General features: G+C 44.2%; 1 protein-coding gene across 2 annotated transcripts in view; it reads right to left on the bottom strand.

The window, feature by feature from the left end:
- The window catches only part of GRIA3 (glutamate ionotropic receptor AMPA type subunit 3), a 267194-nt gene that overhangs the window by 114115 nt on the left and 128425 nt on the right, over positions 1–24654 (bottom strand). For both annotated transcript variants that reach the window (XM_047844668.1, XM_047844667.1), the window contains exon 5: positions 19828–20015. In XM_047844668.1, the coding sequence (XP_047700624.1) occupies positions 19828–20015 (188 nt within the window). The remainder of the gene's footprint in view (positions 1–19827; positions 20016–24654) is intronic.

The raw sequence follows: 24654 nt of genomic DNA, 5'->3' as shown, positions 1-24654 counted from the left end.
CAAGAATCGCTGTAATTAGTCCCAGATGGATCTTAATTGTTCTTTCAGGAAACAGAGTGGGGAAGGGACAAAGAAAAATGCACAAGCCCAAAGTAAAGGTTATTGGCCACACCTTTGAAAGCCAGGGGAGCTTATCGGGGCAGGGCATAAGTACTGTGGTATAACGAGAGTTTCATTGCTGCTTTTCCAAATGCATCCTTCGAGATGCAGTAAGTAAAATGGGTCCAGCTCTTGGGACGCCTGGGTGGCTCAGTTGATTAAGCGTTCGACTTTGGCTCGGGTCGTGATCTCACGGTTCTCGGGTTCGAGCCCTGCATCGGGCTCTGTGCTGACAGCTCAGAGCCTGGAGGCTGTTTCGGATTCTGTGTTTCCCTCTCTCTCTGTCCATCTTCCACTCACACTCTTCGTCTCTCTCTCAAAACAAATAAACATTAAAAAAAATGGGTCCACCTCTTTTTGAAATAAAGTCTTAAAACTCAGCACTCTGAACCATGTGATCTCAGGTAAGCGATTTAACCTTTTTTCTTTTTTTCAAAAAATTTTGTCAATGTTTTTATTATTTTACTTTTGAGAGAGACAGAGTGTGAGCAGAGTAGGGGTAGAGAGAGAGGAAGACACAGAACCCAAAGCAGGCTCCAAGCTCTGAGCCGTCAGCACAGAGCCCGACGAGGGGCTCGAACTCACGAACCGTGACATCATGACCTGAGTCAAAGTCAGATGCTTAACTGACTGAGCCACTCAGGGGCCCCAGTGATTTAACCTTCTTCTGGCTGTTTCTCATCTCTGTAACAGAGAAAACGTTATTAACCCTACTTCCCTCAGAAGATCAAAGAAGATACGTTGCAAAAAAAGCTTTGCAAAAAAATATGGAAAGCTCTACGGGGCAGCATTTATTCTTTCGTTAATCCAGGAAAGTTTCCTAATTAAAGATTTTTGATTTTAGAGTATAAGGCCCTACATGTGGGCCTCTTTCTATTTTGCCCTTGGACTCTGCCCTAGACCAGGTACCTTCTCAACTCCACCTCCCGAAAGGTGAAAAGGTCACAGTGGGTGGTATGTTCAGCACCATATCTGTGTGGAGGTATGTGATGTTCTAATTTGTTAGGAGGTGCACCAACAGAGCCAAAAATGATTTTGGCTCTGTGGGCTTTCGCAAGAAGTCAGATTATGAAATCGGATCCTTCTCCATTCGTGTTAAAATAAATCTTAGACTTGAAATCACATGTTGGCACAGCACTGTGCTACCACGACTTTAGTGTAAGTCATGGTGAGAGCAGGATGGCATTATCCCCACTTGTTTTTTTTTTTTAATATATGAATGCTTGGGTTTCCCTACAGTGTTCTGGTACATTCTAATTATGCATATCTTCCCAAGCCCTGGAAGCCAAATTAGTAAGAATTTGTACAATGGTAAAAATAATATGAGTGAAAAACTCCTCACCCAGTACAAAGCCTTGGAAGACCAAGAATTTGACTATGTTGGGCTGTACAAATGACTGCTTTTGAAGCTGCTTTTTTTTTCTTGATTCCACTTTTTAAAGGAAATTGTATTGTGATACCCATTTGAGTCCCTCCTAATGGAACATAAGCATCTAAGACAGATTTACAACCTATGCCTACTGACAGTAATCACAACTGTTTATCCTTCAAGCCTAACCAAAACTCATTTAAGGAGCTTGCTTTTAAATCAGAGTCTGCGTTCTGCCTTGTTAGATGAGCCAAGCAAATAATGGAGTTGTGTCTCCCAGAATTGCATTGTTATTGAAGGGCTGTGCCTTTTGCTGAAAAGAGCTCGAGGTCATAATGAACAAGTAAACAAACAAAAAACCCTGGCTCCACATTACCCTTCATCACTGGGAAACACTCATCCGTGGTTAGGGAGCAGCAGAGGACACAGCTTTGCGAGGATTTTTGCAAAGCTTTAAGTTATAGGCTGAGCCGCCGTTTCTACAAATCTCCCCGGGGAGTTCCTGCAGTGCATCATGAATAAAAGGCACGATATGTGGTGCATGCAAGACTGGTGATTACTCTCCGAGTGATAAACGTCAGGACTTTTTTTTTTTTTAACTAAAAAGCCAAGAAGCTATTTATTTAATTTAACAAATATTTATTGAGCACTTACTAGGTTCCAAACTGTTTTGGATGCTGGGGATACAGCCGTGAACAAAACACAAAGGACCCTGCCCTCATGAAGCCTAGATTCTGGTTCGGTTGTCTAGTGATTACTCCCTCCTGTGAACCCCTATATGGTTCCCGCCTCTCGTCTGTCTCTCCGACTGCTAATTATTTACCCAACTGAAGCCTGTGCCCTGCCATCCCAATTAGACGCTAGGTGCCTGTAGGTGGGGCCTCCCTTTGAACTTGTTAGTGTGTGCGTCATTCAGCACAGTGCCCCGTGGGCACGTAATCAATCAGTGTTTGCAGAAGATGGGAAAGAAGAGGACTCCAACTACCAGGAAGAAGGATGACCAGTGATATTAACTTCAAACTTTCTCTTTGTGGTGTAGTCTGCTTTTGCGTGAGCAGACTATCTGAACCTACACGTGCATCCCAGGCAGTGGGATGGGAGGTAGGATGGGGTGAGGAGGCCGGTGGCCCCTCTGCACCTCCGTCGGTGTCTTCACTGTCAGGTAAGACTGTAGTGCAATCCCTAAGTAGAATCATCTCATTTTGGAGACCGTGTTACTTCATTTCCGGGTGGAAAACTTCCGTTTCTTGAGGATCAAAAGGGCCAAGATGAAAGGTAGAGTCGTGTTCTGGCCGGTGTGGCCCGTGTTCTTATTGGTATCAAGTTTCTACCATTCTGCTTTCTGACAACTGATCTATCCTTAATTTCCTGATTGGCACTGCTTATTAGCATTCACTCTGACAAGTGAGTGGGGTCTATCATTCCTGTGCGAATATCAACTTCTACCCTCTCCCACCAAACCAGATCAACTATGGGATCCTTATGGACTCAGTTCAACAAATCATCAGAAGTCCTCCCTGATCTCCAAGTCCGGCTGAATTAGGCACGTTCCTTCTGTATTCCACTGAGATCTGTGTTCCCCTCTGTCACCGCACTTAGCACACCAGACCACGATCATCTGTTTTCTCGATGGCTCCCCTGTTAAACCACGAGCTCCTTGAGTGCTGGAACCGTGCCTCATTTGTTTTCCACTTTTTCTTTGAACTTCTTACTAGTTCTTAGGACAACGGGCATAGGCAGAGGGAATAGGAATGTTGTCTTGCTTTCAAGCAGAGCTCGAAACCATCTTATGTTTCAGCAGATCTGCTGGAAAGGCTTGTGCATAGGAGCCTTCTGTTTCTCTTTTTCCTTTTCTCATGCAGTTAAGAAGATAAAGCCATTCGCTTGTTTCTCCCACTTCAAATAGTGTTATTATTTATGTAGGTTCTCTGAACAGGATACTTGAGTGATGGGTCCTTTTCAGTTTCCATAAAGAACCAAGTCTGAGCTAGTCTTCTTTATGCAAAACGTCTTTGTTAGATATGTTGGGTTCTGCTGAAATGAGATTGCAAATGGAACCATTCCTCTCTTCCTCTGGAGTATACTAAAGCGAAATTCATTGCCATCTGACAACTTTTCAGCTAAACTTTGAGCAAAGAAGTAGCATGGAACTCGTGAAATCAGTTTGCAGACCGAACAGCTTTCACCGTGTTTGGAGAAACCATACTATTTTCTCTTGGCTCCTAAATCCCCCAGTACCTGGACCATTATTAACATTGCTCTTTTTCTTTTAAAAAAAATACAGGGGCACCTGGGTGGCTCAGTCAGTTGAGCGACAGGCTCTTGATCTCGGCTCAGGTCACGATCTCACAGTTCATGGGATGGAGCCCTGTGTCGGGCTCTGCGCTGACAGCGTGGAGCCTGCTTGGGATCCTCTCTCTCCTGCTCAGTCTCTCTCTCTCTCTCTCTGCCCCTCCCCCACACTCGAATGCATGTTTTCTCTCTCTCTCTTTCTCTCAAAATAAACAAGTAGGGGCACCTGGGTGGCTCAGTCGGTTGAGCGTCTGACTTCGGCTCAGGTCATGATCTCACAGCTCGTGAGTTCGAGCCCCACGTCGGGCTCTGTGCTGACAGCTTGGAGCCTGGAGCCTGCTTCAGATTCTGTGTCTCCCTCTCTCTCTGCCCTTAACCCACTCGCATTCTGTCTCTGTCTCTCTCAAAAATAAATAAACATTAAAAAAAATAAGTAAACAAGTAAACATTAAAAAAATACACTTCGATGGCAAGATTGTCATGCACGCGTTGACATGACTTAAGAAAGTTAAGAGAATGAGTTGCAGGTCACTGAGCGGTGAGGACCGTAAAAGAAAGAAGCGAGGATTTCACGTGTAGTCTTTTGAGGGTTCTAGATCACTGGCTATAGTTTAGAAAACAGGCTGCTGTGGTGGCGGCTGTGGGGGACAGAGTCGCCAGAGAAGTAGACCATGGGGAAATTTTCTCAAGCAAAAACCGTCCTATTGGTTTCAATATTCCACAATCAGTGTTTTATCTTCAACAGGTTGGGCGTGAGAAGCAGCCCATGACTCTTCTGGGGAGAGACAAGAAAGACATTCCCCCTCTCTAATAAAAGCAGATACCCAAGGGATAGAGCTGCTGCCACCTGCTATTGATGTAGCTAATACAGAAGAGCTAAAGGCTCTGCTGGGAGACGCACTTTCCTGTCACTCCTCACAACCCGCTCCCAGCGGCTTGGTGGTCGTCGTTGCCATGGACACCAAACAGTGAAGGGGTTTGGGTCAGAGTTTGAAGGATTGCGCTGTGCTTGAGTGGGTGAGGTGAGAATTAAGTTAACGCATGTACAAATAAGGTGCATTTCTTCCCTTTGCGCCTTAGAGAAAACTACAGCGAAGCAGTCTGTCAAGCAACAATTGATTTCATATTGGCCAGGGAAGGTGGGGGAGGAGCGATTTATCGAGTACGAGCTTCTTAAGTTAAGTACAGGCCGTAGTTTGAAATAGGTCAAGAGAAGTGAAAAGGACTCTCAGAGCTGTTGAGAAGATAGCAGTGAAGGCACTTAAGAGTGGCCATTAAGAAGCTTTGGACAGGGCCTTCTTTGACTGCCTACTTCATTGCTTTAGTGTCCCTGGATCTTCATGTCTCAATCCAAGACACGGTTCCACTATATTTCGGTTCTTCCCTCTTATTTACCTGTGCGTGTGTGTGTGTGTGCGTGCGTGTGTGTGTATGTGTGTGTGTCTTTTAGATAGCATCGTTTTAAGGTTCTGATTTGCAAATCGGTTCACCCAGTTCTGTGTCCCCATTCTTAAGACTGGCGGGCACATTTTCCGGCAATGCTGAACTTTGAAAGAGAGGGCACCCTTCCTGCCCCTGTCCTCAATAATGATCCACTTATGCCTAGAGCTAGAATTTCTACCGTTGGGACAGTTAAAGGCATGAAAAGGACATACATAAGTTAAACCGTGTATGTTTGAGTACAACGCCCATGTTCGGGGCAGACCCTTTGGACCCCAAAACCATAATCAAAGCACTTGCTGCTCTGTTGGTAGCACTCACAGATCAAACCTTTAAGGTGACCCCCCACTTCAGTCTCCCTCGCTTGACACCTGCCTCAGGTAATGGAAGAAGCTGAAAGGCATTTTGAGCTCTCGGGCTCAGCGACCACATGCTCCTTTCCTTATTCATTTTCTCCTCCTTAAGAAATGAGGTGCAGGGACTCTAACTATAATGCTTGATATTTGTAGACTTAGCCTCTCTGAGGATCTTAGAATACCTTAGAGAAATTGTCTGATTCATCTTAATGTCACCCTAGCAAGGCAGGGAGGGGTTTTTATATTTTATGGCTGAAGTTGCTAAGATGATAAAAGGTGAGGTGGCTGTGCAATGTCCACAGTGATCTTGAGATAGAACTCAGCCAGCTTTTGGGTCTTCGGCCTATAGCACTGGATTACTTATAAGACACTTGTCAATCGCTCTTCTTTTCCAGAGTAGGGTGTTGGTGGTTCACGTATATTTGCGAGGCTCTTGGTAGCTATGTTCATTTAAAAAGTGGGAGAGAGGGATGCCTGGGTGGCTCAGTCAGGTGAGTATCCGACTCTTGGTTTCGGCTCGGGTTATGATCTCACAGTTTGTGAGTTTGAGACCCGAGTCGGGCTCTGTGCTGACTGCACGGAGAGTGTTTGGGATTCTCGCTCTCCCCCTCTCTCTGCCCCTCCCCTCCTCAAAAATAAGCAAATAAAAATTTAAAAAATTTAAAGGTTGGAGAGAGAACAGTGGTGCCTGGCTACTTATCTCTTCCACTTGACTCTACCTTTAGTGACATGACAGTGATTGTCACCAATCTCCCCAAGCCCTGGCCCTAGGCTGTTGAATTGTGCCCCCTACTTGTCAATTTGTTATAACCCCTGGGCAGAGACAGATCTGAACTGAGGGAAGGCTGCCCCGGCAAACATGGGATTTGACCAGAAGGTCCAGGTGGGTGGTTGATAACAAACTGACGAAGGGCTCTTTCCCAGACTTCGTGTCATCAAAGTCCTGAGCTTGGCATGGATCAATCAATCGTCGTTGCCTTTCAGTGTTAGGGCAGTAAGGAACTTGAGTCTGCATATTTTATTTTATTTTTTATTACTGGACTTATGTTGCTTGCTGTGTCTCTGTAGGAAATCTGAGAATCTAAATTATTTTATTTATTTTTAACGTTTATTTATTTTGAGAGAGAGAGAGTGCCAGAGTATGAGTGGGGGAGGGGCAGAGAGCGAGGGAGACACAGAATCCAAAGCAGGCTCCAGGGTCCGAGCTGTCAGCACAGAGCCCGTCTCAGGCCTCGAACTCAAACCGTGAGATCATGACCTGAGCGGAAGTTGGCCGCTTAACCGGCTGAATCACCCCGGCGCCTCTCTGTTGCTGCTGTTGTAAACTGTGCTTGCTTCGCGCAGCCCTTATGAAACTGTTTGTTACAGCATCTGTTAGGATCGAGGACAAGACTCCTGTCCTCATGCAGCTGTGTGATGAACCTTCTAATTGCTACACTTTTGGTGCTCTTAATCTGGGAAATTTCTTAATTAAGCTAGATGATGAGTCTAAAAAAATTCATTAATGTTCACAAGGCAGTGATTCTAACCCCTAAGACTTAGTCAACTTCTCAGTGCCTGTAAAGGCTTAACTGGGAGTTCTCCGTGTAAGCCATACAGAGGGACAGGTATCAGGGTGTTTTCCTCCCATGCTAAGTGAAAGTGCCTGTGGGAGAAAAAACAGCTATATATGGTCAATGGCTCTTTTCTTTCTATTTCTTTTTAAAGGCCTGAGGCCTCACGGGATTCAGTGATGGGATTAACTCAAAACAAAGGAAGATAGTTGTATTAGTTGTATTTTTGCATTTGAATTGGTTCCTATTTTTATCATTTTTGGAATAAGGTACCAGCCTTAATCCTAAAATGCTGGTGTTCATAGGTGGGAGAGAAGGTCTTCCGATTTAATAAATCTTTACTGCAATCTACTGTACATTGCTACGTGCAAAGAACATCTGAGCAGGAGTAGGACAGGGGATGTGGTCTCGTGGGGAAATTATGATAGGCTTGCAATGAACAAACAAACCTCAGTTTAATCAGAATCCAACTACCAGAAATTCTTACTAGGAATTTTCCCCAGTCATTTTCCAGATATTAGAAGGGCTGATGTGGTATTTATATATACATATGTACACAGCTTTGATCAACCAAAAAATCCTATTGATGGTGGTGTGGGGGAGGGGGGGCATTTGCTATTCTAACTCTAAGGATAGAGGCACATGATAAACTTCCAGATTGTGTCCTGGCCTTGGAGCGTTACCGTCTCAATCTCCCTGTTCATCTAGTGTCTCCAAGGCGAAGCAGAGCTCACTGACGTGGAGAGGCTGGCAAGATTCGTAGTCAGCAAAGAAACATTCCGTGATGGTCACTAGCCTGGCCATCTGAGAAAGTAGGGAAGTTGACTCACACATTTTTAGATAGTTCTCCTACTCTGCCTTCCAGAATGATTGCATTGCTGCTTACTACTTAGCAGGAAAGACATGTCCTCCTCCACCCTCATTATCTAGACCTGGGTATGATAAAATCGGTAGGGACTCAATATTTCTTGAATTGCCTACCTTGTTTTTCACAGCTCTGGGAATCACAGCCTGTTGGCACTGGAAGGAACCATCACATATAACACAGTCATTTTACAGCTTAGGAACTGGAGGTGCAGAGAGATTAAGTGATTTTTTGGAGTCCTACCGCTTGGGGCTAGAACCCAGGTCTGCCTCCGGGCTTCTGTACTCTGCTTTATAAAACTCCAGGATGCCTCCAGTCATCCCCAAGACTCTCATGAAATTCCCTAATGGAAATTCATTTGCATTTGTGTTGATTTTTTTAAATAAAACCCCCAAACCTCATAGGAAATAATCAAGCAAATAATTAGATACCACAATTTTTTTTTAACGGGGGGAGGGAACTGTCGGTTGAGCAGGAACGTTTCCTTTTTGAGACCAAAGCTTCTATCATTTGAAATAAACAAGAGTCTTGCTGTTTCAAAGTAATGATCTTGAATGAGTTTTTTCTTTTTCTTTTCCCAGAGGGGATTTGCTTCTAAATAGTCACAAAGCCAGCCTAGCCAGTCTAGTGAAAAGTATGACCAGAGAATCAGACCATCTTTTTTAATAAGCCAAAGAGAAGATCTCTAAATATAGAATGCTGGCGTCTGCTACCAACTCTTAGGAAAAATATCTTTGCATTTTAGGGAACAAGTTTGTTTAAGGCTGCCAGTGCGTGTTGAAATCCCCTAACATGTGGAAGACTTTTGCTGCAAGTACAAGTGTCTGAATCTCCCCACTCACTTGGGGCCTGGAGGCCGGATGTGAGACTGTACTTAAGAGAAACGATGTCAGCAGTGAGCATCTTTAGGAAATTCAACCATAGGTTTGACTTCTGGGACACTGTTCTTCAGTTTTGCGGCACATTTTTGCTTCACAATAATTATTACGGTGGTCCAATATACGTTAAGTACTAGCTTTACATTTTTTTTTTTTTTTTAGTGTTTATTTTTGAGAGAAAGAGACGGAGTGTGGAGCGGGGAGGAACAGAGTGAGAGGGAGACGCAGAATCCGAAACAGGCTCCAGGCTCTGAGCTGTCAGCACAGAGCCCGATGCGGGGCCTGAACTCCCGGACTGCGAGATCGTGACCTGAGCCGAAGTCGGCCGCTCAATCGACTGAGCCACCCGGGCGCCCCAAGTACCAGCTTTAGATCACCATGTCAGTAGGGTAAGAACTAGAGACCACGGGACACCATGATGGGTGAGGTAATGAAAAGGTCCCTGCAAAGGATGGACGGGGCAGCCGATTTCACTTCAGAGAGAAACCTGGGAAGGTTGGAGGTGGCAGAAGGAAGGGAACACGTAGCAAGATACAGCAAGACATGAAGGGAGGCCAGAGGGTGTGCTTGGCTATGTGTGACATGTATGTGTCTGCAAGCATGGCCATTAGGAGATTGGGGAGCAGGGAAAGCAAAGAAGAATGGGCTCTCTTTGTTTACATACGGGCCTTACCATGTGCCTGGGAGAAGAAGATGGAGAGGCATAGGTCTTAGAAACACTCTGACTCACACTTTATGATTAATTTACTCATACGTGAAAAAAAGCTGTAGGCTTTTCTAATTCCTTTTATCCTACCAGCACGTATGTACCTTGTCTTTATTATATTATTTTACATTTGTTGAGATATCCGGCTCTCTGATTTACGTTGCTCGGGGCTATTACACATTTTAAAAGGAAAAGAAAGAAGGAGAGCTTTTGTTTCTTCTAGTAGTGCTCAGTACAGTACTCTGAATATAAGCCCTTGTGTGATGTTAACTTCAGAAGAGTTGACTGACCCTTGTCTTGGAAGTTTTTCAGGTAAATCACAATGCCGGTTCCGGGGGTCTGATCCCTTTGCCTTCCTTCTTCCTCATGAGTTACCTCGTAATTATGCAGTGATTTCTTAGATGAGCAATTATTTATCCCCTGCAAAAGGTCCCATTCTGTGTGGTCTTTTTTCTTTATCATGGGGGTATGGCCCCAGACCACCCTTAGAAACACAGGTAAATAACACCCGCCAGATCCCTTACGTGTCTTTGTCTTTAAAGATTCGTAGGGCTGCCTGGGTGGCTGTTGGTTAAGCGTCTGACTTCGGCTCAGGTCGTGATCTCACGGTTCGTGGGATCGAGCCCCGTGTTGGGCTCCACGCTGTGTGGAGCGTGCTTGGGATTCTCTCTCTCTCTCTCCCTCTCTCTGCCCCTCCCCTGCTCGTGCTCTCTCATGTCTCCCTCTGTCTCAAAAATAAATAAATAACCTTACATTTTTTTACAAAAAATTCTGAAAGACTCCTCAGGTAGTCCACCTCTAGACCCAGGCTGGTAAAGAAACGGCATCCCACTTTGGTTCCAGGGCTCTCCAGTGTGGCTGCATCATCTCCTATCTAGTACCAGCCCACCATATAATGTGAAGGTCATAGAGGACGTAGATCTAGGTGTGAAGTATAGAACCACGACCATGTGGTGGCAAAAGGATGTTTAGCCCTCAGTTTATAGCCATGCCTCTGAAAGCAGGGTTCTAGAACAACTTTGGACTTCTAAGCATAGAGAATCTTTCCTAGACACTCCAGTGTCGAAAAGCATCTGAATCTTGGCTTCGGCTCAGGTCATGATCTCATGGGTTCATGAGTTTGAGCCCTGCATTGGGCTCTGTACTGACAGCATGGACCCTGCTTGGGATTCATTCTCTCTCTCTCTCTCTCTCTCTCTCTCTCTCTGCCCCTCCCCTGCTCACACTGTGTCTGTCTCCCTCAAAAGTTAATAAATAGGGGCGCCTGGGTGCCTCAGTCAGTTAAGCCTCTGACTCTTGGTTTCAGCTCAGGTCACGATCTCACGGGTTTGTGGGCTCGAGCCCCGCGTCGGGTTCTACACCGATACTGTGGAACATGCTTGGGATTCTCACTCTCCCGCCTCTCTCTGCCCCTCCCCCTCTCACTCTCTCTGTCTCTCTCAAATAAAGAAATAAATAATTTAAAAAATAAATAAACTTAAAACAATCTTCTGAGGGATGGGAACATCACTCTCTATTCCAGTTCCACAAGATACTTGATTAACTTTCCATAGCATTTAAGCCAGTCAGGAAGAGATTCCATTACTGTGAAAAAGCTCCCTCCTCAACCTGCCTTGCCAAACAAATGTCATGATAGGCGATTGGAAGAGCTGTATTTACACAGAATGAGACTAGAGTGTTCAGAAAACCCTACTCTTCAGCAATAACCTGGACACGTTGACAGGGGCATTTATATTTTTAGGCTACGAGAGATACAGGTGAATAGAAGCGGGCTCACCCTTAACATTTTTGGAACCATGGCAAGAATACAAACGGAGGGCCACGGTCCATACATTCAAATGTTAAAAAGTCCCAAAACAAGGCATGCCTTGGCCTGGCTTGTGTATCTACCTGTTAATCCAAATAAAGAGGTAGACTGAAGTAAGCTCAAATGACCAGAAATGGAATTTGTTTAGCAACTGCAGAGGGATTGCTGTTCCAGGAAACACAATCTGTAGTGCGCTCCAGGGGGTCTGTTTGGAGTGTGGGGTGAGCTGTGTTTATGGGCAAAGTGTGCAAAGAGCAGGGGAGGTCCAGTCAGGGCCCGAGCAAGACGTTTATCGGCTTGAAGACATAGAGAGATTCTGGCCGGATGTTCTGGTTTTCTACAGAGTCAGGCACTTATGGGAAATTTGTCTTTCAGTTCTTGTTTCATTTTCCTGAAGGCGCATGTGTGAGATTTCTCTATTTCACATCCTCTCTTTCCGTTTTAGATTGACATCCTTTCACACGACCAAAGCTCTGCAGGCCACTCTCTTGAAGTAGATGAGGGCGCTCAAGGGGTCAGGCTCTTTCTCAGGCCAGCCCTACTCCCTGTGAGATCCAGATACGCTGCTGGGGCCGGTCAGGGTGGGGTGGAAGCTGAGCCCAGGGCTGAGAACTCCTGCCTGGAGACTGGACCCACCTGAAGCCGGGATGGGGTGGACCTTCCCAGTTCTCCAAGAAGTCGGGGACAGTAAGTTCTCAGCCCCAAGAGTCACTTTTCTGACCGGAGTTGGCCAAGCACTTCTACGCTGTGTCTTCCAAAGCTCCATCACTCAAGTGCAGAGGGAGGGGGCAGTTACCTGGAGAAACTTATCTGCCAAGATCCTGCATTCAGGCCGATTTGGGGAGGCCAATCCGGAACAAGATTAGCCACTTTTCTCCTATTTCCTATGGCATAAGTTGCCATTTTTCCCTTCACTGCCCTGCCCTTCAGCCACCCCCCCTTAACCCCATGTGCTTTATCTGGGGAGCCTGGTTTGGCTTATGTGTCCCTCTCCCTGTTCCCCCTGATGCCCAGCCAGCTAGTAACCTTTCAAAACGTCTCAAGACCAAAGAGGGGGAAAAAAGTGTCTGTGTGTTAGTGTTGGCAGTACGTGGGGTCCCTCTAAAGCACGGAGCTCCAGGCCGTGGCTCCTCTCACCCGGGTTTAAGGGTGATGTTGAGTGAGAGTGAGGACCATGCTCCTAGGAGCACCGCTGCTCAAATCCAGTGGCCCATAAAAGCTCTGCACCCACCCCAAACACTTCTCCTATGGGCATTCATGATTTCCCAGAACAGTTCTATCTTCTGCTTGGTTTTCTGGGGGTTAATGAAGGGAAGGGGACGTGCACCTTCCAGACTTTTCCAGTTACATTCAGGGTATTCCCTTGCAAGAGAAGGGGGAAATGGGCCACATCTAGGGCAGTTCTGGGTAATATAATGGAGACTGTGGTTCTTTACCTGAGAAGAAATGCACACAGGTGGGAATGCTAGTTGTACTTCTATATCACTCTGATAAAGTACCTCTCACGACGTATTCCTGCTCTTGTGGGGCCCATTGCCTAGTTAGATTGTTTTGGCACCGTAAGTAAATGAACTTGTTCATCATAAATGAGCTTTTCACCAAAGGTAGGTGGAAGGGGCATATTTTCAATTCTGTGTGTTAATGGAATATGGATCCTCGTCAAGTGGAGAAAAGGTCTGCGGAATGCTTGTTGTTTAACAATATTTGTTGTAAACGAAGCTGCTCCAGGCCCCAGCGGGATGCTTATCTCTTATAACCTCCGGTGGAATCTACTCTGATTGAAAACTTCAGTCAGACCCAAGGCTGATTAGTGCAGTGATTAACAGCATTTGGAGTCAGACTCCCTGGGTTCACATTCTGGCTCCCCCAGTTATTAGCTGTACGACCTCTATGTTTGGTTTCCACATCTGTAAAATGGAGGTAATATTCCCACCTACCTTCTAGGGCTAATATGGGGATTAACTCAGGAGAAACGTATAAACACACATACCCACACACATTGATTCAAACGGTATCTGGAACACTGTAAGCACTCAATACCTATTTGTTATTTAAAATGCCCGGTTGTCCCATGTAGCTCAAAGTTTCAATACCTTTAATTATTTTAAGTGATGCCGAAAAAGTGATGCTAGTTAATTCTCAAATAGTCCTCGCGCTTGTCAATCACTATGTGTTACCCAATGTCACACTGGAGAAAAAATAGGTCGTGTAACAGGCTAAACTCACACCAGTGAGGCCTGAGGCTAGCTGAAGTCTTAAACTCTGTTCTCATGTGAAGACCTTAGGTTGGACTGATATCTCGGAAAATCCACGAAGACACCCTTGTTGAGTGACAGTCCCTGAATACCTCATTTCCGTAAGCACAAAAACCCGCCGCTCGTGAGCAACTAGCTACGGCTACCTGTGCCAGGCGCTCTCCACATATGTTATTTCATCTTCACAACACAGGAGGATTACATGAAAGGAAGGGAGTGGAGCCGTCTGTCGAGGTGAGAAAATTGAGCCTCAAAGAAAGGAAGTCCACTTTCTTCAAAGTCATGCAAAAGAGAAGTAACAGAGCTAGGATTTGAAGGCACATCTATCCGATTCCCAGGCCGGTGTTTATTCACCTGTATGACAAACAAAATACTCCAAGAAGGGATGCGGACCCAGCTGTCTTAGGGGCTGGTAAGTCAGCGAAATGGTCTACAAGGAACATTGAAAGGAAGGGCTGGGACAAAGCGAGGAGAAAACCCAGGGGAAGAACTGGACGGTACCACTGTGTGCTGAGAGGAGGGTGAGGCAAGGAGCAGGCCTGAGGCTGTATAACATTTGTAATTCACTCGACCTCGGCCTAGCCATTTGCAACAGTGCTCTAATGACCCCGATCGCTCTACACACTTTGGAGTGAGCACTGTCTCCTTTGCGGTATAGCCTCATACTTTAGAAGGGCCCCTGATACCATGTATCTTGCTTAAACTGTTACCTTTAGAGACCTGACTGACTCTCTTGGATGTTTCATTTCTTAAAATGACTATCTTTGAAGTGACAGTCAGAGTTCTCGACTGAAAGGAACGCAAAGGTTTGACCTGCTTCAGGATTCTGTCCTCAAGAAGTGGTGCCTTCACATCATCCACGATGAGGTGATTTTAGCCTGAAATATTTCCAGGGGATATTGTATATTCTGCACTTTTTCCCGGGAGTAGCACGTTGCCACATATTGGTTTGGGCCCTGCTAAGTTTGCATCTGCCATCATTCAAGCGGGGGCTATGCTGAGATTTACCTTTGAATTATCGACGGAGAAAATAAGAACGTGCTAAAGACCAAAGGGCAGGGGGTGTTTAAATGTCTTTAAAGAGACAAGCTTTTAGCCATCCAATGGATGGGCAACTTAGGCAATATCCTTATCTATTCATTAAACTGAATCTATCAGGATATTTACTTGTCCACAGCCAGGATGGACTCGGAACACTTGTCCATTCTCGAAAACAATCTTAAAACTATTCTAGATTTGACTTTTCGCTACTTCAGAATGGCCTCACCTTCCTATAGCCTCCACTGGTGAGATTTTACGTGCTTCCAGTTTCCTCTCTCCTTGTACGGAGCCCTTGAATGCCGACTCTCTCTCTGGTCCTGGTGAAGCTCATTTGTGCTGGTACCGTCCTCAGGCGGGCAGAACGGTTGGTCAGTGCCCACTTTATGCTAACTCTTTCTACTTGGGGATGGTGATTAAACTGCCTCTTGGTTCTCTTTCACCAGGCTAAACAACCCCAGCTCCATTTAGCCTTTCCTCGTAGGGGCTATTTCCTAACGCCTTAATCATTTTTTGCTGCCGTTCTCTGGATCTTCTCCAGTTGCTTTGCAAGTGTTTTAAGATGTAACCTGAGGAGTAAGCCTAATCTAGGGTTTGGCTTCGGCTAAATATTTAACAAATTGCCTTAGAAATTGAGGGAGGTGGTTCAGTGTAGGGACAAGAGCACTGGACTAGGGGTCAGAAGACCTGAGTTTGTCTTTGCTTGGCCACTTACTGGGATTGAGTGGAGTGCCACATTTGGGTAAATCATCATAATGTCTCTAAGCATCAATTTATCATCTGTAAATTTGGGATGGATGCATCTGCCCTGCCTACCTCCCGTAGCGAGGCTCAAAGAAGATAATGTATGTGAAAACACATCATTTAGCATCAAAGCACTATACAAACACTATGTGTCAGACACTTTTCTAAATGCTTTGCATACATTAAGTCATTAAGGTACACTTATCATTCCCATTTTACAACAGGAAATGGAGGCACAGAGAGTTGAGTAACTTGCCTCAGGTCACACAGCTAGTCAGTGACAGAAGCCATGCAGACTGGCTCCAGAGTCCATGTTCTGAAACTCTCTGCTATGCTGCCTCTCCAAGTAAACATTAGATGTCCAACAGAGCTGTATTGGTTTATGGAACCTGACTTTCAAAAGCAGTCCACAGGGAAGGAGGATCTACTCCATCATGGATAAGTAAGTCCATTAGAGACAACCTTTTCTTGTTTTTTTTTTTTCTTTAAATTTTTTTTTTCAACGTTTATTTATTTTTGGGACAGAGAGAGACAGAGCATGAACGGGGGAGGGGCAGAGAGAGGGAGACACAGAATCGGAAACAGGCTCCAGGCTCTGAGCCATCAGCCCAGAGCCCGACGCGGGGCTCGAACTCACGGACCGCGAGATCGTGACCTGGCTGAAGTCGGACGCTTAACCGACTGCGCCACCCAGGCGCCCCTGTTTTTTTTTTTAATTTAATGTTTTTATTTATATTTGAGAGAAACAGAGACAGTGTGTGAGTGAGGGAGGGGCAGAGAGAGGGAGACACAGAATCCAAAGCAGGCTCCAGGCTCTGAGCCATCAGCACAGAGCCCCCCGCGGGGCTCAAACCCACGACTGTGAGATCGTGACCTGAGCCAAAGTTGGATGCTTAACTGCCTGAGCCACCCAGGCACCCCAGAGAGGCAACCTTTTCAAAAGTGAGTGTTTAGACTGGTCATTGCATTAAGACAGCTGTCCACCCATGGGGAGGGCCTGATGAACACAATCCGGTTTTGGGACTGCCATGTCAGGTCAGATCAGTGGTTCATTCATCCTAGTACACCGAAATCTCCCTGTTTAGATTCACAATCTACAGTTTCTAAATATTCTCTACGAGCCCTGCCAACCTTTCATGGCTTCATTTGTTTCTAGCTCTTGTTCTATGTGAATTCTTAGAGCTATAAATTTGGAATACTTTCCTTATAGTTCAACTGTTCAGGAGAGATATTAAGGACAGATTAGTACCTAATTGAGTCTTTTTTTTTTTTTTTTTTTTTTTTTTTTTTTTTTTTTTGCTGCTGCAGTCTGAAAGTTTGAAAGAGTTCAAAAAAGAGCTTTGGAAAGAAATGTTACAAGAATTTTTATTCACCCTGTAAGTGAACATTCACAGGGAAAATTAGAACCTATATCATGAAATGGGGAGGTTATGCTATATAACACTGTGTTGAAGACCTGTTTATATTTGAAAAGTTGTACCATATTGAGGATTTTCCAGTCACACCCATGGGATACAGAGTATAATATGAAGTTTATGCCCAAATCAAATCTGTAGGGAATAGTGTTACAGTGATGTAACAGGCTCTTCGACCACACATAGTGGCATGAAGTATCATTTTATGGGAGATATAGAAGTTTCCTTTCATGAGGGACACCTGGGTGGCTCAGTTGGTTAAGCGTCCGACTCTTGCTTTCGGCTCGTGTCATGATCTCATGGTCATGAGACTGAGCCCCGTGTCGGGCTCTGTGCTGACAGCGTGGAGCCTGCTTGGGATTCTCGCCGTCTCTCTTTGCTCTGCCCCCGCTTCTGTACTCTCTCCCTCTCTCTCTCTCAAAATAAATAAATATAGATGAAAAAAGTTTCCTTTTATGAGAATAACCTCAAAGTTGAAGACACCTTTGGGGGATAGGGGCATCTTTTCTAAGAACTTAATACGAAGTGAATTATAAATGCTATCATTCTAGCCAGGATCTGTATATATGAATTATGAGAAGTTTGTCGAAAGAATGGTTAGAAACCAATGAGAAAAGCGACATCTCTCTATTTTAGCATTTCATTCATTTTTACAATGTTTCCTCTAAAGAAATATCATGTCGCATTCATTGCTTAATTTAAATAATTGGCTCAATGCGAAATCTATCTTCACATAAAAAATAAATTATGGCAAATTCATGATATCATCAGAAAGAGGCTTGAGCCGAGAGCCACCATCTTAAACCTTTGCAGAAACACGTGCTCTGATCATCTTATCATGTGGCTGCCGGCACTTGTTTTTTGCCTCTTCGTGGAAGCATAGCAAAATCACAACAGAAGTGACTTAAATGTGCTTGTGCGATATTCACGCATTCATCCGTCCATCCACCTATCCGTCCAACACTGTATGGCGGGTACTCTACCGGACACTGGAGATACGACTGTGAACAAGACAAACATGGCCCCTACCTCATAGTACTTAGGGCCTGATAGAAATCCCTTAAATGGCAGGAAAACAATCATGAGTTGACGGTTCTATAACGAGTCTTTGAAAGAGGGGGGAAAAATAAGTGAAAGGAGCTCTTTAGCCTTACCTGGCTATTGCCAAAACGTTTCTTTGAACAATGTTCCCTAAAAAATTGTACAGGAAGCATTTTGAGGGATACTGTGAATGTGCAGACCGAGGAAAGGAAGATAGAAAGTGATGCATGAAAAGAGAGAATGGGGTTTTTCAATAATGTTGGTGTAGTTTGCAGTACTAACGACTATTATTTTCTATGGCAGTGTATGTCTTTTGAAGCAATTATACCAACCATGTGAGGTAGAGCAAATTTTATTGTCCCCATCATGGAGATGAGAAAACTGAGGCATTGGTATTTTAATTGCCCAAGATCCCCAGAGCTACATAAAATTCGGAGTTCACCCACTGAGTTTTCTATGGCATCATGCCGAAGAATCCCAGACTCCAGGGTAAGATTCTACAAAACCCAGAAGACTTCATGGAATGCAAGATATTCAAGAAGCCAAAGTTCCTAATACAACAGAAGGAAAACAAAGTACAACCAGGGGGATGTTCCTGTGCTTTAGGCTATTAAGTAGGTCACCCACTAAAAGGCTATTTTGGTATAAATTTTAGAGGGCGTGTAGTGCATGCACCAACATCACTGACCTGATTCTTTGCTTTCAAGATCTAAGAAAATCAAAGGCTTTTTTTTTTTTGAAGGGGGGGGTGGATCATTTGGGTAGCTCAAGAAAATGTTAGTTGGGAAATCTGATTTAGCCAGGCTATGCTCTAGATTTCCTGTGAGCTGTGATTCACTAGAGGTGATGCCGTTCTTAGGAAGGGGACAGCTTTGTGGCTTTGTATCTCTACGATGCAGGGTCAGCGATTTCTCTCTTCCTTCCTCTCTTTCTTTCTCCCTCTCTCCCTCCCTTTCTCCCTCCTTCTTCCCCCTCCTCTTCCCTTCCTTATTTTTTTTTTTGCATTCTCTTCTTATGGGGGCATATCTGACAAATTATTAATATTTAATTTGCTGTAAAACTGCTTTCCCAGGCCATGGCTGCTCACTCTAATTTCAATCTCCGAAGCTACTTTGGCCCCCAGGTACGCTGGGATCGAATTAGAATGGAAATGTTTCCCCTACAGTTTTGTTTATGGCAACATAGGCACTTTGTTATTAACTGGAAAATTGAGACTTCCGAGGAAAATAATACACTTACATCACGTTTCACTTGGACTCTTTACTCCAAACAGAGTATCCATATGGCTTACGGTGAAACATTTCTTCTAATATTTTTTAGTCTTAAGTTTAAATACCCGAGCTTTGTCACGTATGCATTTTGGCCCACTGAGTGGTATTTTCCCCTCAGTCTAAGTCTTTTTCAACTCGTTCACATTTTAAAAACCATAAACACTTTCCCCCCCTGTCACATGCCATCCTACTTCCACAATGGTCTACACATTCTCTCTGCCTCTCTCTGGAACCAGAGGGATATTCTGCAAAAAATATCCACAAATTCGAATCCAGGGATTGCTGTCTTGACACTCTGCAACTAGGCCCCTGAAACAAAACCCTACCCTTCTGCCCTGCCTAATCCCTTGTCCGTCCCCTGCAGGGAGGAAGGCATGGAAAAAGAAGGGGATTACTTTGAAGCAGTCAGCTGTCCATGAAACAGAGGTGTAGAAGGGTGTGTTTATCTGATAGGTAGCATTAAATTGCAGAGACTTCCAGATTAATCATGGTATGCAATTTTCAACAGCTTAGATTTGCTTTTCTTTTCTTTTTTTCCCCCTGCAGCCACTGGGGAGGAAAAAAAGAGATTAGAGAGACTATCAAAAACTGTTGGCAAATCTAGTCCGTTGGCTACTTAATTTATTAGCAGAGACGGGAACTGCCTGAGGTTGATGATTTAACATGTCGGCTGGGGGTGGAATAAATCTCCAACGTACCTGTTCCAAAATTGTGTTAATCCTTTCGACTTCACAGTCAATCAAGTATCGCTTTTCCTGCCTCCTGTCCATTTCTTCAATGATGCGCCTGAATTCTTGGACGTCCTTTATGTTTCCCACAGACCTTGCTGTCACTTGCCAGTTGTTTTGCACGGCTGCTTCCATGATCGCTTGGAGAATGGAAAATCCTGAAAGAAGGAAGAACAGTTACGATGATGTTTTTCTTTTTTAAAAATCTTCCTGTAGGTATTAAAGGTTCTACTGAGTTTCTATTACAGTCCATTGGGTCCCTTTGAATCATATCCACTGTGGAAAGCAGGCTTACTCATAATCCCAGCTTTACCCATCCACACAGTTGGCATGTCTATCTTGCTTTAAAAGAAGAATCTAGGGGCGCCTGGGTGGCTCAGTCGGTTAAGTGTCCGCGGTCAGCTCAGGTCATGATCTCACAGCTCGTGAGTTTGAGCCCCACGTCGGGCTCTGTGCTGACCGCTCAGAGCCTGGAGCCTGCTTTGGATTCTGTGTCTGCCTCTCTCTCTGCCCCTCCCCCACTTGCACTCTGTCTCTCTTTCTCTCTCAAAAATAAATAAACATTAAAAAATTAAAAAAAAAAAAGAAGATTCTACGACTTGTGGGCACCATGCTGGGCGTTTATCGAGGCCAGACTTGAGCAATCACAGCTGAATTATAGTACCTAACTGTTTTTATTGACGTGCATGATCAAACTATGGCCTGAATGCCAAAGCTTTTTCCTTGTTTCTGACCTCAATGTTTCCTGTTGCAGCTCATGTCTTTCATCTTCCACTAAACATTCTTTGGAATGAGAAATAGCTTCAGTAGGGGGGGCGCCTGGGCAGCTCAGTCGGTTAAGCATCCAACTCTTGATTTTGGCTCAGGTCATGATCTCACGGTTTGTGTTAATGAGCCCTGCATTGGGTTCTGACCTGATAGCACAGGGCCTGCTTGGGATTCTCTCTCTGTCCCTCCCCTGCTCATGTTCTCTCTCTCTCTTTCTCTCTCTCGAAAATAAACAAATAAACTTACAAAAAAAGAAATAGCTTCGGTAGAGATAGAACCTTATTATAATATGGCTGATTCTTACATGGATATCACTATCCAACAAGATAAATTATGTCTCTCAAGTAAAATAACTCTAAGAAAACCTGACAAAGACAGTCTGTAACAAAGATATCATACTGGTCCTTTGATCACAGTTTTATGAAAAAGTTCAATCATGTTAAGTCTTCCTGAGTTCTTCCCCTTTCTTAATGAAATTTACCGGGGATTCTTGGTTCCTTTTTAGTTAATTTACATCTGACAGCTATTACTACTAACACCCTGGATCTAGGCTGAATGGGAAAGACGGAAAAGATGTGATGCTAAGTTCTGGGTAACCCTGTAGGAGGTAGCGTTTGAGAAGTTGGGAGGAGAGGTGTATCTTAAAGTGGGAGCCACAGAACAGCACAGGGTTTTCCATGTTCTGGTCTTTTAGAAAACCGACATCTCTAACACGATATCATGACTATTTTTGCTTCTGGGAGGAATTCATAATCTGAGTGTAATTTCGTCAAGTACAGACATCATTTTACTTGGATATGGTCAAAAGCAGCTCCCTTATTCCCATAAATTTAAATTGTTTTCCATTTCTATTTAGGTAATAACTAACGGAAATGGGTAATGGGAATGGTTTGCAAAGCCAGAACGATCTATGGCATGACAATTTGGCCACTGGAGCAGTAGAGAACGGAAGATCTCGGTGCCCTTTGAACACATTCCAGGGCTTGTCCGATAGTGTAAGCAAGCTACGGTTGGGAATCTTCGTCACTGCACCAGAGAAAATGGTATTGACATTTGGAGAGCACGCTTCAGGGAGATGGCAGCAGTGACTCAGCCGGTCATTATGACTCCTTTGTGTGCTGGGTGTATGCAGGAAGAAGATCACAAATGAGACCCAAGCACTTGGTAATTTCCAAATGAGCAATTTCAGCACAGGAGCTCAAAATTACAGATCAGAGTAAATTACCATTGCTTTAAATGTTAATTCTTACTCTTTTTAGACCAACCACGCATATTTATTTTTCAGATTTACATTTTCGTGTGGGTTTTCTGTGTGCTCTCCGCTTCAGTGGGAGTTGAGGGCACATGGCGGGCCAAGGCATGGGATTAAGAAACAAACAGGAAGAAGGAGATGAAAGTATTTGAAAATCTTTCTTAAGTACTGTACAATCAGGTATTATTTTGAATCCTACTAATTAAGAATTTATGAAATTTGGCAAGGACTAGGTTGAATTTTACTTCTGTATGATTTACGAAGAAAGTATTGGCTAAATAATTAATAATGGAAAGGAAATTACATCAGGGAGTCTCTGATATGTTTAAACTTTTTCAAAGACCCTTTAGCAAAAGACAAGGAATTTCTGTGTATTGAGTCAAAATCTACATTCTTAAAATTTCTTTTTTTTTTTTCAACGTTTATTTATTTTTGGGACAGAGAGAGACAGAGCATGAACAGGGGAGGGGCAGAGAGAGAGGGAGACACAGAATCGGAAACAGGCTCCAGGCTCGGAGCCATCAGCCCAGAGCCTGACGCGGGGCTCGAACTCACGGACCGCGAGATCGTGACCTGGCTGAAGTTGGACACTTAACCGACTGCGCCACCCAGGCACCCCAACATTCTTAAAATTTCTATTGGCTGATCCTATTCGGCCGCTTGGGGTGACACAGATAGGTTTAGTCCCTTTTCCATGTGACGGTCCATATTTATTAAAGACAATTAACACATCTCCCCTTACTTTTCTTTTCTTCAGGCTGAAGATGTCCCAATCCGACAGCATTTACTTTTATGACATGATGATAGGTTCCCTTCCTGTTGCGTCTCTCTCTCTTATGGATATTTGTCAATATTTTATTGATCCTGTTAAATCAGATGTGATCTGACCAGTGTGGATGACAATGGGATTACTGGCCGCTCTGATATGGGCTGCTATTTTAGCAGCCTAGGATGGCTAATATTTGTAAATAGCCACATTATATTGTTCACTGATATCAAGCTGGGATTCAACTAAAGCATGTCGCTTCTCTCCATAATGACTTTGCTACGTAATGACTCAGCATCCAGGCCTCAACATTCATTCCATTCCAACCTGCTTTGATCTCCCTTTCTTTAATCCCTCACCTCATACCAGTCTGTATTTCTCCCCTATGTTCACGTTCACTCAAATCTGGAAGATGGTTTTGCACCTTTATTCAGTATTCTCATTGTTACCTGCTCAAGGCAAATAGACCTGTATGTCTCATTTGCCCCTACCTATAGACCTTTGTGAATGATTCTCTTCCCCTATGAAGCTTCCCTTACTGACTTCTCATTCATTTCTCCAGAGAGGAGTAGACCGGAATGCGAGGGTAATCAGTTACAAACAATAAAGAAGCCGACTGGAAGAACTGTATGACCGATGTTTAAAAATTCCAAATAAAACTGGATAAATAAATTATAGTACAGATACCCGGAATGCTATGCTGCTGTCCAATCTCTATATAATAAAAGATTTATGCAATATTTTTTTTCATATAGAAAAAAGCTGAAAATAGCACTTAGAGTGTAATTCTTTTTTTTATTAAAAAAAACCCAGGGGTGCCTGGGTGCCTCAGTTGGTTGAGCGTCCGACTTTGGCTCAGGTCACGATCTCGCGGTCGACAAGTTTGAGCCCCGCGTCGGGCTCTGTGCTGATGGCTCAGGGCCTGGAACCTGCTTCGGATTCTGTGTTTCCCTCTCTCTCTGCTCCTCCCCTGCTCGTGCTCTGTCTCCCTCTGTCTCAAAAATAATATAACCATTAAGAGTTTTTTTAAAAAACCCATATATTTGTATATGTATAGAAAGAAATGCGAAAAATTGGCAATAGTTATCGCTGAGGTATAGGATGACAGAGAACCTCTACATGAACGGCCACTTATTTATGTTAATGTTCAACTGTTTCACAAGAAGCAGTATTATTTTCAGTAAGTACAAAAACAATAAAGATTAAAAAATATGACTCAACGCTGTCCTCTCAGAGCATAAGCTCCTGGAAGACGCGGATGACAGTCGAGTGTAGCTCTGCACGCAGTCCACTGCCACAAATAAGAGGCCTCTTCATAAACACCGATTTTATAGATCTTTTATACTTTTGTTCTTTGAATCATGTGAGTGTCTTACCTACTCAAAAATTAAATAGAGAAAGCCACTGATTTTTTAATGAGCTGGAGGCCGGGGCCTCCTGGGCTATGAGCCTTGCTCCCGTTTTCTGAGGAAGTCAGAACCGTGGCTTCACACTGCAGAATCTTCCACTGTCGCAGAGTTTCCCCGTGTCAGCTCGAGCATGTGGCTGTGTACCGGAGAGCCCTGGGGGACGGTGCTCACCTCAGTTCCGTACGCGTCTGTGAGTAATCCCCCCAAAAAGCTTTTATTTGTTTTTGTACCTAATTTATTATAGTTTGGCTGTTCCCTGTTGCAGCTGCCCAAAGAGAGTAGATATGAGTTTGCGGGAGGAAAAAAAAAAAGAAAGAAAGAAAAGAGAAGTCTGTCTCTGGAGGCAGAGCAAAAGCAGGCGTTGGTGCTTGTAGGAGGTGAGGTGCTTAACAAAGCCTTGGCTTTGTAAAAATAAGCCTGCTGTTTTAGCAGCTTTAGAATTGTCCTCCACTCTGTGTGAGCTTTCGCAAGCCCAACTTTGTTAATACTGAAAGCGACTTTCGTTTGAGCAGCAAATTCTCTCGATTCTGGACCACTGTTGCTGTCCCCCTTCTTTCTCTTCCTCATTTGTAAAGACTGGGCGTGACCACATAGGTGACTGG

Source organism: Prionailurus viverrinus, chromosome X (genome assembly GCF_022837055.1).
Source record: "Prionailurus viverrinus isolate Anna chromosome X, UM_Priviv_1.0, whole genome shotgun sequence".
NCBI classification, from domain to species: domain Eukaryota; kingdom Metazoa; phylum Chordata; class Mammalia; order Carnivora; family Felidae; genus Prionailurus; species Prionailurus viverrinus.
This window is presented reverse-complemented; position numbering and strand designations above follow the sequence as displayed.